Source organism: Ptiloglossa arizonensis, chromosome 10, assembly GCF_051014685.1.
Source record: "Ptiloglossa arizonensis isolate GNS036 chromosome 10, iyPtiAriz1_principal, whole genome shotgun sequence".
Classification (NCBI taxonomy): domain Eukaryota; kingdom Metazoa; phylum Arthropoda; class Insecta; order Hymenoptera; family Colletidae; genus Ptiloglossa; species Ptiloglossa arizonensis.
In genome coordinates, this window is record NC_135057.1 from 1,984,840 (window position 1) to 1,998,619 (window position 13,780).

General features: G+C 36.7%; 1 protein-coding gene across 1 annotated transcript in view; it reads left to right on the forward strand.

Annotated features, from left to right (window-relative positions):
* LOC143152330 (laminin subunit alpha-1-like) overlaps positions 1–13,780 on the forward strand; it is a 139,122-nt gene that overhangs the window by 48,334 nt on the left and 77,008 nt on the right. The window contains exon 2 of the mRNA XM_076322323.1: positions 10,959–11,266. Coding sequence (XP_076178438.1) covers positions 10,959–11,266 — 308 coding nt within the window. The remainder of the gene's footprint in view (positions 1–10,958; positions 11,267–13,780) is intronic.

The following is a 13,780-nucleotide window of genomic DNA, read 5'->3' on the forward strand; positions in this document are numbered from 1 at the left end:
GTAACGGGCGTTGAATGTAGTTTGACAACTCGAAACGTAAAGATGATTATTTATGTATTTTATTTGAATATCGGAGGTGGTATGTAGGTTCGACGTTCAAGCGGAAAGAGAATAGATCGTTGTTAATTTTACTTTTTAATGAACGGGGTTCGATGTAAATTATTCGGCTGTATTGCTAGACTTGGTGTATGGAGACGTGAAGAGCTCGTAAAATTAAAAGCGTTACCTACTACGGGGAGTTATGAAATTGGTAAAGTGATTGTTATGGTATTCTTATGAATTTCTATGAAATTCTGTAAAATGTACATGCGTGTTATTCGATACAGATTTCTCTGTAATTCTTTTTCGATATGTCTGATTATTAACACAGCTTCTCGGTATTCAAGGAAATACAAGTATGTACTGCTTATATTACTTCGTGTAGCGATTTAGTTATTTATGGTTTAATTGCTTCCCTACTTGTTTTTGTTATTTTGATTCCAATTAGTTTTGTATTTTATTTCTGATAGATATACAGAGAACTATTTATTGTTAAGCATCAACGAGGAATCTAATTTCAACCTATTCCGAAATGCCTCTTTCATTTTTTGTTAAAAAAATGATTTAACAATTTACATAGATATATTATATATAGGCTCATATGATAAACGAAGAACCGTATAAAATCACTTAATAATTTTCCCTAATTTTTAAGTATTCGTTAAGAGTTTTATCCCTTTCTTGGCTTAAATAATATTAAATCGGTATAGTTAAAAGAAACTGTTTACGTTTTTCGTAAAAATTATTATTTTAAAAAATTGAAATTATGAATTCTTACAAAAAATGTATTAAAAATTGATATTGAATCTTGGTAAAAATACAAATATCATTCAACGTTATTTGCAATCCTATTATTGAAGAAAAAATGGTGAAGTTTACAATTGCAAAAAATCTTACGTATAAGTAAGTGTAACAAATATCCATGAAAGCTTTTTATAAACATTACCAGGTCTGAAGACAATATGGTATATATTGCATATTCATTTTACGTACTTAAATATCACGGCACCGTAACTACTAGAAATAAGTTCACCGTTCTATTTTCTACTTCTCCTTTTATCAAGCCTTTAGCCACTGCTTCGGTTAATGATATACACTGCCGACCATAAATCATCAGGGGCACGTGCTGTCCAATTTTGGAAATAAATACAAATTGAGATACAGATAGATACGATTTTTCGAAGTGATCTTATTGCCTTGCTCTGTTACACGTATATATTTAAAATTATTATACAATTTAAGCGAGAGATGGGGAATTTATAGCTTTTACAGGCCTTTTGAATCATTCCATACAGCTTTCTCACATATTTTGTTAATTACGTATACTTATCGTTTATAAATTATACATTCTCAAAGGACGTTTATTTTAATCGATGAAAATAAAATAATCGCTATTTTTAACGCATAATACTCAAAAGTAGCTTTCATCGATCTACCTATAGTTTTATGGTTAATATATCATCCTTTTTTTTTATTTAATCCGTAGATAGAACACAACTCCTGAAAAGATGCCAATTTATATTTCTTCTCTCTTCATAATTTTGTTAAAATTTACAGTACTCGTGTACTCGCAAGGAATTTGTGAAGCGACATGCACTCTTTCAATGTCGAAAGGTTCTTCGCCTTTCGTTTAAATATTCAACAAATAGAATCGTATGTGTGAAAAAGTTTCCAAGATACACGCATCTAGAATCACAAAAGGATTTGCGGAGAATATTCTAGAAAGAATTGGAACGAAAATAGCCCAGAAGTACTAAGAAACTTAGAACCAATACCACGATTAGTTTCAGCGACTATTTTCACAGATTGTTCGCTAATTTTTTGGTAACACTCTTGAAGCGCACTGTGATTTATATTTCTTATACGATGCAAAGGATTAGCCGGTGTTGGTGTGATTTCGTAATGTCAATTCATTCTTATTCTATATTTAGTGAGTGACTTATGAACAGGAGTGTACGCAGCGGTTATTAAGAGTCGATAAAACGGGTTCACCATCTTGACTTACGCACATCCCCAGCCCGGAACTTTCATGACTTTCATTCATATGAATGCATGGGAGCGCCGATAGTTAAAAGCGAGTGGGTTTTACGGTAGCTAGAGATGACGTGTAGTATAACGAAACAATAAAGTATCGCGGTGCATTGGCTTACAGCATATCCTTACGCGTCAGCATATTATTCCACGGACTGACAATGTTATTTACACGTGATTTATTGCATTATTTATGAGTGATTACAGTTGCAACACTGTGTCGATGGCAGATTTTTCGTATTTACGCGATCTATCATTAGATGATGAAACTATTCGTGTCGGTTTGTTCTTCCATAGATTTACGATCGAGCTTACAAAGGTTTAATCGCGCGAAAATGATTTCCTCGTCTTAAGTCACTCGTATTCACGACTACATCGAATTTTATTCATCGATGGAAACGATGGAAATATTTCCAAATATTCCACAACATACCTTTGTTGCTTCGGTTGTATACGTTTCTGTTTCGAACACTTTATAAAATACATGTTACCTTATTTCTTAGTTGTACCCATTCAATTTCCTCTCTTTGATCTTATTTGCGAGTAAAAGTACAACAGAATGTTCTTTTTATTTTACTTTTCATACCAATTCGTTAAGTACCAGTATCCTACTTGTAGAATATTCGGAAAAGATTGTTTACCGGTATAAAAATTAATTTGAATACCACACGATTGTTGTATCCAATACGTATCGGTTTTGAAAAAATACAATTTGTCACGGTAAAATATTAAAACCAGCATTCTGTTTCTACAAATAATGTGTCGATATACATCCGAACATGTGGGAGTAACCGAATGTAACAAGAACGTAACGGTAACTCTTAAAACATAATGAGTGAGACAACACAATAGCATCGATGTCACCACTGGTAGTTACTCGTGGTAGCTTTCTGATACACCGTAACATCGTTTGAGCTCGCGTGACACGATAACACTGTGTCCCCTCGCTTCAGGTACGATAACTTAATGGACAAACTCCGAGTGCTTCGTCACGTCCTAGTCTCCCTTTCACGTTTTAGGTGTAAGATTACGTCAGTGAGGGATCCTCGAATTCGGGACGTCGCGTCGCGTCGCGTCGGTCAATGGCTGGTGAGCGTCTTGTTTTCTTTCGTTCCACCCGGTCTCTCTTCTTCTGGAGGAGGACACCGAACAGTGGAACACGAACCGAACAACTCATAGGCAGCGAGACTATTAGTCATAAGGACCACCGTGCTAGCCCATTCGTGGTTCATCGGCATGTGAGTCAACCCTCTGCAGGATATTTTGTAAACACGTTATCGTGGACACGAAAAAGTGGCTTCTCGAGGCCCGAACCCTTCGAGACCGAATCGGGCCTCGCACGGTTTTCCTTTTTCGTGCATGAACTCTTCCAAGAAAAACATCGAGTACCAGATTCCTTGAAACGTTTTTCTTTTCCACGCCTGTTTTTCTGATCGATTCGATCTGTACAGAACAATGTCTTGTAGGACAATGAGCGCGTAACAAGTTAAACGAACCGTAACCGTGAGTCATAGTACTCTCGATCTCGTATCCTACGCTTATAACCTGGTATATTTCAGTGCCATTAGTATTTTTGATGATTCAGTCCACCGCGTCTTGCGGTAATTCACGGAGTTGGAATCGTCGTAGATGAAAATAAGCTTTTTCGTGGATTCGTAAATTTTGTAGCTTTTCGACCGTTGCTGTTTCTCTATTTTCGGTTTTCGGCTAGATGGACTATTTTACGTTATTTTATTTCGTTGCGACTCATCTAGCGATCTCAATATTCGTTCAGAAATGTACCAAAGATCGTATTTCTTTCAATTTTTCTCGAAATCATATATATTGCTTTTGATGATACATTGATACGTGGGCAATAAATTTCAGCACTTAGGATTTATACGTAGACAAAAAATAAAAAGAATTTTCAAACAAATATAACTCAAACGATAACTACTAAAAGAAAAAAATCCTTGAACATCATTCTTGTTTCTATTGGCTAGGGAAGTGACATACGTATTCTGTTGAAAATAAAACCATAAAAAATGTTAGTAGAATTTACCACAAAAATTAATTTCCACGATATTGTTTTGTATAAATAAATTTAATAACAAGGTAATAGTAGAAATTGTAAATTGGATTTACAAATAAAGCAATATAAGGATGAATTTATACTGCTTTTTTAATTGTCGTGTTGTATACGTTGAACGTAGCAGACTTCTAAAATTGTTACGAAAAAATGTAGAAGGTGCATCGGATATATAAACATTGGTGTAACTAATGGAACCTGATTCACATTCAACTTAGACTTCGGGAATTGTTACGAGAAGGTGCAAAAGAAACATCAGATATGTACACAAACATTGGTGTAACTAATGGAACGGAAAATGATTGTGTCGCGACGGTTTCGAAGATTATAATATGATATGGAGCAGTAATTCGTGCGATTGATCATATGGATAAGATTTCGTAACCGTTTGATATAATAAATGTTAATGCTTCGTATAGACTGATGCAGGAGCTCGGTAACCTGTCGAACAAGTTTAATCACGCTTTTATCTACTCATCGTGGCTACCTACGATGGCAGTAGACATCGTATATAACGTGATCACGAAAAACACATTCAGTTCGAAACAAGTGGCCAAGATGTGGCACTAAATTTCATAGGTATTCTTAAAAATTCGGAAACAAATTTCAATATTTATAGGTACGCTAACATTTCTTTTCAACACTGATCGACAGAATCCTAATATAACTCTTTTCAAATATTACACGCGACTCCTCTTGAATAGCATCGACTCCTCTATTTTATTCTTAGCAAATGGATTATACCATCGTTGACATTTTATTGATTTCTTAAATATTTAATATCGAGAATATTACAGAACCTTTTGTAATTACGATTAATCGAAATACACTGAATCTTTTCGATCTTTGTCCACCGGATTAACGATTCATTCAAAATCAAGTACGTAACGGTAAGAAAATTATTTGGAAAAAAAAGTAATATGTACTCGTGAAACCACGTTGGACGAGATATACGTTTACTAATTTCCATTCGTATCCAATTATTACTTGGTAGAAAAAGCAAATTAGGAGGGAACCTTTAAGATTCGGTCGCAAATACTGCTCCCTTAAATGGGAACCCTGGTATCGGTTTGTCGATGTTTTTTGGATGTTGGTCCCCGTCTGCGCGGCGCATCCTCGGTGCGTCCCGTCGTCCGATGCAAATCACGCGGTCTGGCCAATGCCGGGTTGTCTCCTTCTGTTCACGTCGCGTCCTCTTCCTCGGCGCGTTGCGTAGGTTTACTCACGAACGTGGACACGTGCGCCAGCCGGCCGGTCGGCGGAAAGATGGAACAGGGTTATTTCTGTCGTCATCAGTCACTCGCGGTGGGCTTAAGTCTCCGGCACGCGGGCAAAGAGAAAGGGAGAGAAACAGGCCAGTTTGCCGGCGAGACACAACACAATGCTACTCGGGGCTCTACTCCTTTTCCGGAGCTTTTATGCGCACGCAATCCGTTTCCACGCCGTCCGCGACACGGTGCACGGGAGTTTGTCGCGGGCAGCACGTCCCCGAGACGCGGGCTCTCGTTATTTTCGAAACTGGAAACTGCTCGTTGGAGAAGGCGGATTAGTCATTGGCCGTGGACGGGTGACTGGTGGCTTTGACGCGGTTGGAGGTTGTCCCGTTAGGGATTTTCGGGACGGAGAAGCATCGGTCTGGGGAAACTGAGCGGACGGAAATGTATACGGGCTGAGTCAGAATATTGGTCCCTGAGAGGTCCGCTTATTTTCAAATCGATACTCCTGTATAAATCGGCAAATCGTTTATTCGTATGAAATTTCGGAACAACGAATGAAAGATGAGCAACTTACGATACGTTGCTCGTTGAATGCAAAATAAAATTTGAATTATAAAATTGAATGTATCGCAATAAACGAATACAAATTTAACCACGAGAATTCGAATGATAAAATTAAATATATCGCAATAAACGAACACAAATTTAAACGTAAAAATTTCAATTATAAAATTGAATATATATCGCGATAAAATTTAACCGTCCAATCGAACAAACTTTGCCAATAGGGTGCCATATATTGTCATCTTATTCGTCGTATTTTATTCGAATAAAATTTTGTACAACTCTGTATTTTTTATTCTCAATGCTCGCGTCGCTGGGGTTACATCATGGACGCAACGAACAGATTTTTATTTTTGATTTCGAATTTAGATACTTGCAGACCTAAGAATTGTAAACAATTTTCAACCATCAGAATAGGAAACCGATTCATCTTAACATTCGTTCTCTGTCCAAGTTGCTTGCCATCGATGTTAACACTATATCTCGTTAATACATTGAATATGTACATCTTTTCGCGTCTACATTTCTGGTAATAATAATTTTTATTTACTCGAGACTTAACTTGTCATTTTAAAATGTATAGTGAAATTCTTTTTAAACTTTGGTAAGATTTAATCGAACGTAAACCTTACAAATGTAAATGTATGTGTATCAACATGATAAATAATAGAATGGCATAGTGTGTGTTAACAGCCAAGTGTCTTCGGACTTTTTATCGAGGTTTACCTTTTTTCCATCGTGTGAATTTCGGATAGAATAACAAGCTCTGTACTAAACAATTATATTTGCTACAATTCTGGAGGTGTAGTCGTGTCACCGATAAATATCCTTCACCACCGTTCCTTTTAATTTTTCATTTATTTCCTGAAAGATAGATGTTGCATTATTCTCATCGATCGACCAATCATCGGATCGATCTAGTTTTTCGTTCATAGATGTATCGTTGCTTCTAAACAAGTTTCAATATACACAGTGGAATACCCGAAAGCAAAATATTCGGTTGCGTGCAATAACGCAATAACTGTTATTGATGCAGGATGTTCGATAAATGAACAGTGGGCAATGAAAACGAGATCTGGATAACTGGTCGAAATAAGCGATGCTTAACTGGTGATCGAGATGGTAGTCCGCGTGATCGAAGATGGTAGCGAGTATGATCGCCGTTGTCTCGGAGGCATTCATCGATTATCGTGAATCGCGGTTGCGTTCTTCATCGGCGATTTTATCCCGATACCAGGGTAGCTTCTTTGCGGTAACGATGGTGTTGGGAATTCCTGATAGAAGCGTACGGCTGTGCTCGAGCTTTTCGATAAGATCGAAACGCAAGTGGGAAGCGTTAAACGTAGGCGTGACTCTCGTTGACACGGTAAAAGAGACACGGGGACCAGGAAATTAACCGTGGCTTCGACCTAGATTGTTCAATTATAGCTGTTCAGCGCGAATCGGGTTAACCGTTGTTCGTTAGCAAGAAGTTCATTGTCGAGGAAAGAACTTGTACTCGGAGTAAGATAAATATCGTCGCGCGGTGATAAGATCGACCGACCGTGAAAGCCGTAAACTTTTTAGGAAAACTACTTAACGAACTGAAAGTAATCGAGCCGACAAACGTGTCGTGACTTTGCGATAAAAATTACTTTCGAGGTTCGACAAGTTTGAGGAATTTCTAGTCTTATTGTTATCAGTACGAACGAGAGATATTGAATATGTATCAAAACTGCTAAGTCAAAACAAAGAATGCTTAATATCGCTTGATACTTTATTGTACGAAGTGTTTAGAATGTCTGATGACAATGATAAAAGTGTTGGATAAGAGTATATGCAGTTCCAAACTTTTCGGACGTCTTGTGCATCGTAAGCTTAATTATTATGCCATTATATGTGTGTGTAATATAATTCTACGAAAACAAAGCATCGCCTTTTTAGAATTTAAACGCGTCAATATATATATATGTATATATTATATATATTATTAGGTTGTTCAATTATAATATATACCTCAGCTGCCCGACCGTTTTCTTCTATTTACATTAAGTATGGACAGTGTCACAGTTGACCACAACGAATAGAAGAAAAAGCATTGCGGAAAGTGTAGCGATTATACATTTTTAAAATTGTTGTTACATTTCGACCGGTCGAAAAGTAAATTGACGCAAAGAAATTTTTCTTTTATGGATAAAAATTCATGATTATAATTACACTTTAATCATTTTGGTATACACTGTAGTTTATAATACGTTTTCAGCTATTAATATTCGTAACAATAAGTATTTGTTAATTGTAGTATCGGTAAAACAAAAGAATTACAAGTATCTGAGAAAGGAAAGAAAGAATTTATAAAAATAGGATATGCTTAAAATTACAAAACATAAATAAATATGACAATAATAATTATGAATTTTTATTCGTAAAATTTAGAAAATATATAATCTCTACGCTTCTTACAATGCTTTCGCTTCTGCATTTTGTGGTCAACTGTGGCTCTATTCGTACTTAATGTAAACAGAAGTAAACGGTCGGGTAATTCGAGCAAATAAAATTTAATGGAACAAAGCGATACGTTCTCAGAATTTGAACGCATCGATATAAATATCAACGTGACTTTATACCTACATTAAATTTATTTGTGAGATATCGAGTGCAAAAACAACTCAATTCGGATTAAGATGTTTAGCAAATTTCGTCATAACTCGTTCCTCGATCTCTTATACGTAAGTATATGGAGTTTTAGAAGATTCTCTTAAAGTGTGCTCCTCAATTTTCAATGTTTTATTCAGAGAATCACACGGAGCACATCGCATTGCATGCCACGTGCTAGTGCCAACACTGTGCTTCAATTTTAAAACGAATAGAAGTTGTTCGAACAACTTTTAAATATATTACTATTACATAAACGTAAGAAAAAGATCCTGCACCAGTCGATGCAGAATTATACAGTGTCTTATCGAAGGATTAGAATACAACGCTGCCATATTCATTTCATAAAATGTCAAAGCTCGAAACCGCTAAATATAAAATTCAAAAATTTGTAAAACTGAAGTATTTACAAAATAATGAAGTTTTACCTTACAGTGGATACATCGGCACGCCTCTCGACTTTCAGAATCTTCGCGTAAAAGATTCCGTACCAACACTTTTCTCAGTTGTACCGTCAAGAATATCGAAAGAAAAAAGAGAAAGGCATCGTTTGCGATTTATAATTTATATTAATATATTTTTGCATAAAATCTCGTTTGCAATTTATAATCACTGAAAATGGAGAAAGATTTGAAAGTACACCGCGATTGACCGCAATAGACAATAATTCGAACGAAATATTTGTCCAAGAGGATAAATTGAAGTAAAATTTAAATTTACAATCCAATACATACATTTGCCAAGTGTGGTAACACTTTTTTCACAAAACCGTACAAAAATCACAATTTCGGTATTTTACACTTACAGTTCCGCACCTCGCGAATTATCCCGAAAAACGTGTGAGATTCTCACGCGCGGTTTACGTGTTTCCTACTACGTAACTTCTGTTGACCACATATTTGCATCCCAAAGCAACTCGTTTCAGTCTCGATACCTCTTCTCTATTCCATTGCACCGATATACCGTGCATTACGTTGCACGTTGGACGCGCTGCATAATTCACACCGGGCAGCGTCATTAACTGGCAATAGCAACGGTAAAAAGCCTAACCTCGCGCATCTGATATTACAGAACACTTGGACGACGAACCGTGAAAGTACTAGCCGTGGCTCGTGGGTGTAGCCGTTAAATCAAACAGAGAACTGTCACTCGCGAAAGTTCAGTGCCGCGATGCTGTGTGTCTGTACGCACAGATACAATCGTCTGAAAGGGTGTACGATGAAATGGCTCGTATCCGTGTAATTTTCGTGGTAGGATGGTCGATTAATTATCAGAGACGCGATGTAGAATGCCTTTTATCTCGACGCCGGTTGTTCAAGGCGGCAGTCGCCGATAACTCGTCACGTTTCTTTGATGCGGTGTAGACTCACGTGTCGATTACGCGCGTTTAACCTGTTCAGTTGTCCAGGGTGGCCGGGATACCGGTGAACCTGTTCGTGCATACTGCTATACAATAGCCATGCTGCGACGCTGCATCTCTGCGGCAACCTGCCCGCTCCTGAACGACTGGTTTCGTGCTGAGCTCTGTCAAAACCTGTCGATGTATGTACCTCGAGAAAATTACGAGATAAATCGCCGCCCGTCCGTTGCGTGAAGTTTCCTCGATCGAGTCCGAGGATACACTCCTCTCGTGAAATTTTACGTTTACCGGTACTACTCGAGGCGATAGTTAGGTGTATTGACCCTGGATGGTTCGCACGAACGCGATAGATACATTGGAAACGTTTCGAGCTGTTCGCCGATGCCAGAGTCCTTTACTATTGTATTTTTCTTTCGAAGATTTTCATTAGCGAATACCGCAGTTGATAGAATTTCGAAAACGAGGCACACCGGGTGTTTTTTTGCGATCGATTTTTCAAACTCGTCTCGCGCTTTAAAAAATTTGACGAAATCTTTACGAGTTCCGTCAGATTACGTCTACGAATTTCATCTACGCTAAATCTCGAAATATTATCTACGATAATCGTATATTTATTTATTTATTCAGTTCGTTTAAATATCCCGTTCGTTTTAATAAATTTTACAGTTTTAATCGAAATAAGTAAATATATTTTTCGTATTTATCGTTATTAGGATCGTTGATAAATAATACATTTTACTAAATTTACTTTGAATTATTTTAATTCAAGTTTTATTATTTATATCGCTAATTACAGTTCTTATCGTTGAATCGTATTTTCGATTTTATGTTTATCGTACTTTACGAATCAAATTGATACGATAGCGTCAAATCGTTCATTTTATTCGGTAACACAACAACAATGATATTTCGTATTGCCTCTAAATATAACAAATATAATATTAATTTGTTCGAATAAAATTGATTCCCTTATGGTCCAACGTACCATAAGTGAATTTATTTAACGTTTTCATGATATTACAATAACGGTTCGTTTCAATTTCAGGACCATCCGGGCTATACGGCGTGAGCAAAAGTTTAAAGAACAGTGGCCTCTTTCCATCGACTTTTAACGTCGCCGCAAAGGCAAACGTTTTCGTAAACGCAACTTGCGGTGAAGAGGGACCGGAGACATTTTGCAAACCCTCCGAATCATCAAGATGTGCGGTTTGTGACGCAAGGAGTCCCGATCCTGGGAAAAGGCACAACATTAGTAACATCCTGGACTCGAATCCTGGAAGGTGGTGGCAAAGTCCTACACTGGCGAGAGGAGAACACTACGAGCACGTAACTATAGTTTTGGATCTTAAGCAGGTAAGTTACTTTACTTCTTCGGTTTAAATACTGTGTTTGTCCAAGAAGTTCGTACGTGATAAATATAAATACATATACATACCTATATATACAAATCAACTATCGAGCACATCCCTTTCAAGTGACTTTCCTTAGAAGACTGCTCTGTGAGTAGTACTCGAATATGTGTATTCGAGAGCCTTTTTCGCTGCTGGATACACTTCTGGAACTCCTCGAGTGTTATTCCCCTCGTGTCGTTAATTAACCTCCGTGTCGTGTAATTACTAATTTGATTCATCGGAAGTTCTTCGTGCCGAACTGAACAATGGTGAGCCACTTAAAAATTAGAATTCATATTTTAATATATGGACTCTCGACTAAAATCGGTTCTTTATTACGATCACTAGATACAGGGAATTCTGAGATTTAACGACCAACCGATGCCAGGATATTCTATGAATTGAAATGAGGAAAAAAATTCTGTACACATAATCTTATAAACGTTTGGAAAAACTGTTATAACAATAGTATGAAATTATAACGAACTTTCTCTTCGTATTTCGTAGCGCAAGGCATCGTCGAAGGGTGTAACTTTTATTAATCTTTTACCGTTATTACACCATTTCAAAATGATGGCCATACTTATCGAGACAAGACTCGCATCGTTGAAAAGCGGAGTTAGGTCGTACAACTAACCGATACACGTAGATAAATCGCCTTCAGCGATTTCAAATATCTAATAAACACACTGCGTATAAACTCATTACACGAGTATCATCGACTTGTTTATACGTGATAACATATTACGAGGAAGTTGATCGTAATTTTATTTTTTTCTTACAACATCTCAACGAAGCATTTATTCGACTATATTTATAGGACTTTTTTTCTTATTTTTACTGATGGAAAATGCTGACACCTACCGGCCGTTAAATCCTGAGACACTCTGTATACGAACATGTTTAAAATTTAACACACGTATCTATGTACATTCGAGAAAACAATTTTTTTTAATAGTCGAAACATTATTCGTAGAAGAATATAATTCGTCGAAATTTACCTCGATTACTTTCCAATATTTGCTTTTCCTATACTTTGAAAGCAAAAATTAGATAGTTTGCGTTTGAAAAATTCCTTACAATAAAATTATACGACAGAAGGTCTCGGACATCGCTGAAACGGTGACCCCTGTGACGTCTTTTAATTCAGGGGACAGAAAAGAATCACACGGAGCTAAATCCAGCGAATAGGGCGTTTCTAATATCGTCGTCGAGTTTTTTCCGATAAACTCGCTAACAAGTAGGACCGAGTGCGTCGAGGCGTTATCGTGGAGAAGGAACCATTTCGACCGCACACCGTGAAACATTAATAAAAGACCAAATCCAGCAAGATAATAATGAACCGTAACGAGTTCAAATTTACACCGATTGCGAAGAAACCACGTTGGTGAGCAACATGGCAGCATTCGTTGTAACAATATCATTAGTTAACGAGAAACAACTGTCTCCAAATTTATTGGACAGACCTCGTGTAATATGATTTACAACGGATAAGAGTAAAATTTGTGTCTGAGTAAAAGTTGCGAACAACAAATAAAAGATAAACTACATTTTATCCGTTACTCGTTAGGTGAACGATAAAATTTGAATTATAGAATGAAATATTTTACGATGAATAAATAGAAAACTCTTCGAACGAATAAATTACTATATATTGGTTTTGTTAAATGATCACGAAAAGATGTTAAAACTGAAATTTATAGTACACGTTTTCACGACGTACAGTGTACCCTCGTTAATTCAACGAATTTTTTCCTCGTTAACTGAACGGAAGTCTCCCAACACTGTTTTTACTTGCTCGGTGCAAGCAATCCTTCGACTAGTACAACCGACATCCTCGGGCGAGAGCGATAAGCCACATGCGTTGCTTAATTTATCACTGCAACGGTTTAAGCGAGAAAGATGGAAATATACTATAGTACAGAGAAACATCAAAGAAACGACATATAAAAAATTTGTCTAAATGTACGACGAAAACATTTCTAATCGACAAATTTTGCAATTCTCTTTCACTTCGAAGCTATACTGTACAAAACATGAAATGGGTAAGCGAAATTGAATGCACCAATCGTTTAATTTTGAGCACAAAAATTTAATTATGCAAAAATAAAGAACTTATCGCTGTTATAAGTTACTCTACTGATAGAGCAATTTGCTATAAGAATTGAGTTTGTTTGTAGTAACAGTAGCAGGTTTGGAAAATTTATGGCCAAGGGGAAATAATTTTACATGATCGAATATTAATTTTTTAAAGATTGCAATACCGAACCACAATTACACGATAATGTTCCACAACATTCCAACACATTGGTTCAGAATCGTACGAACAATCACCCTGCAGAAGAGAAAATGATCTACAGATTTATTTCTGACATCTTCCGAAAGTAAATCTTTATGCCAATAACCAAGTGCCTGGATACTCTTTTCGTACTTCTGTTCAAAAGTGTATGTTTCTTTTGAAATATCACAAAACTGC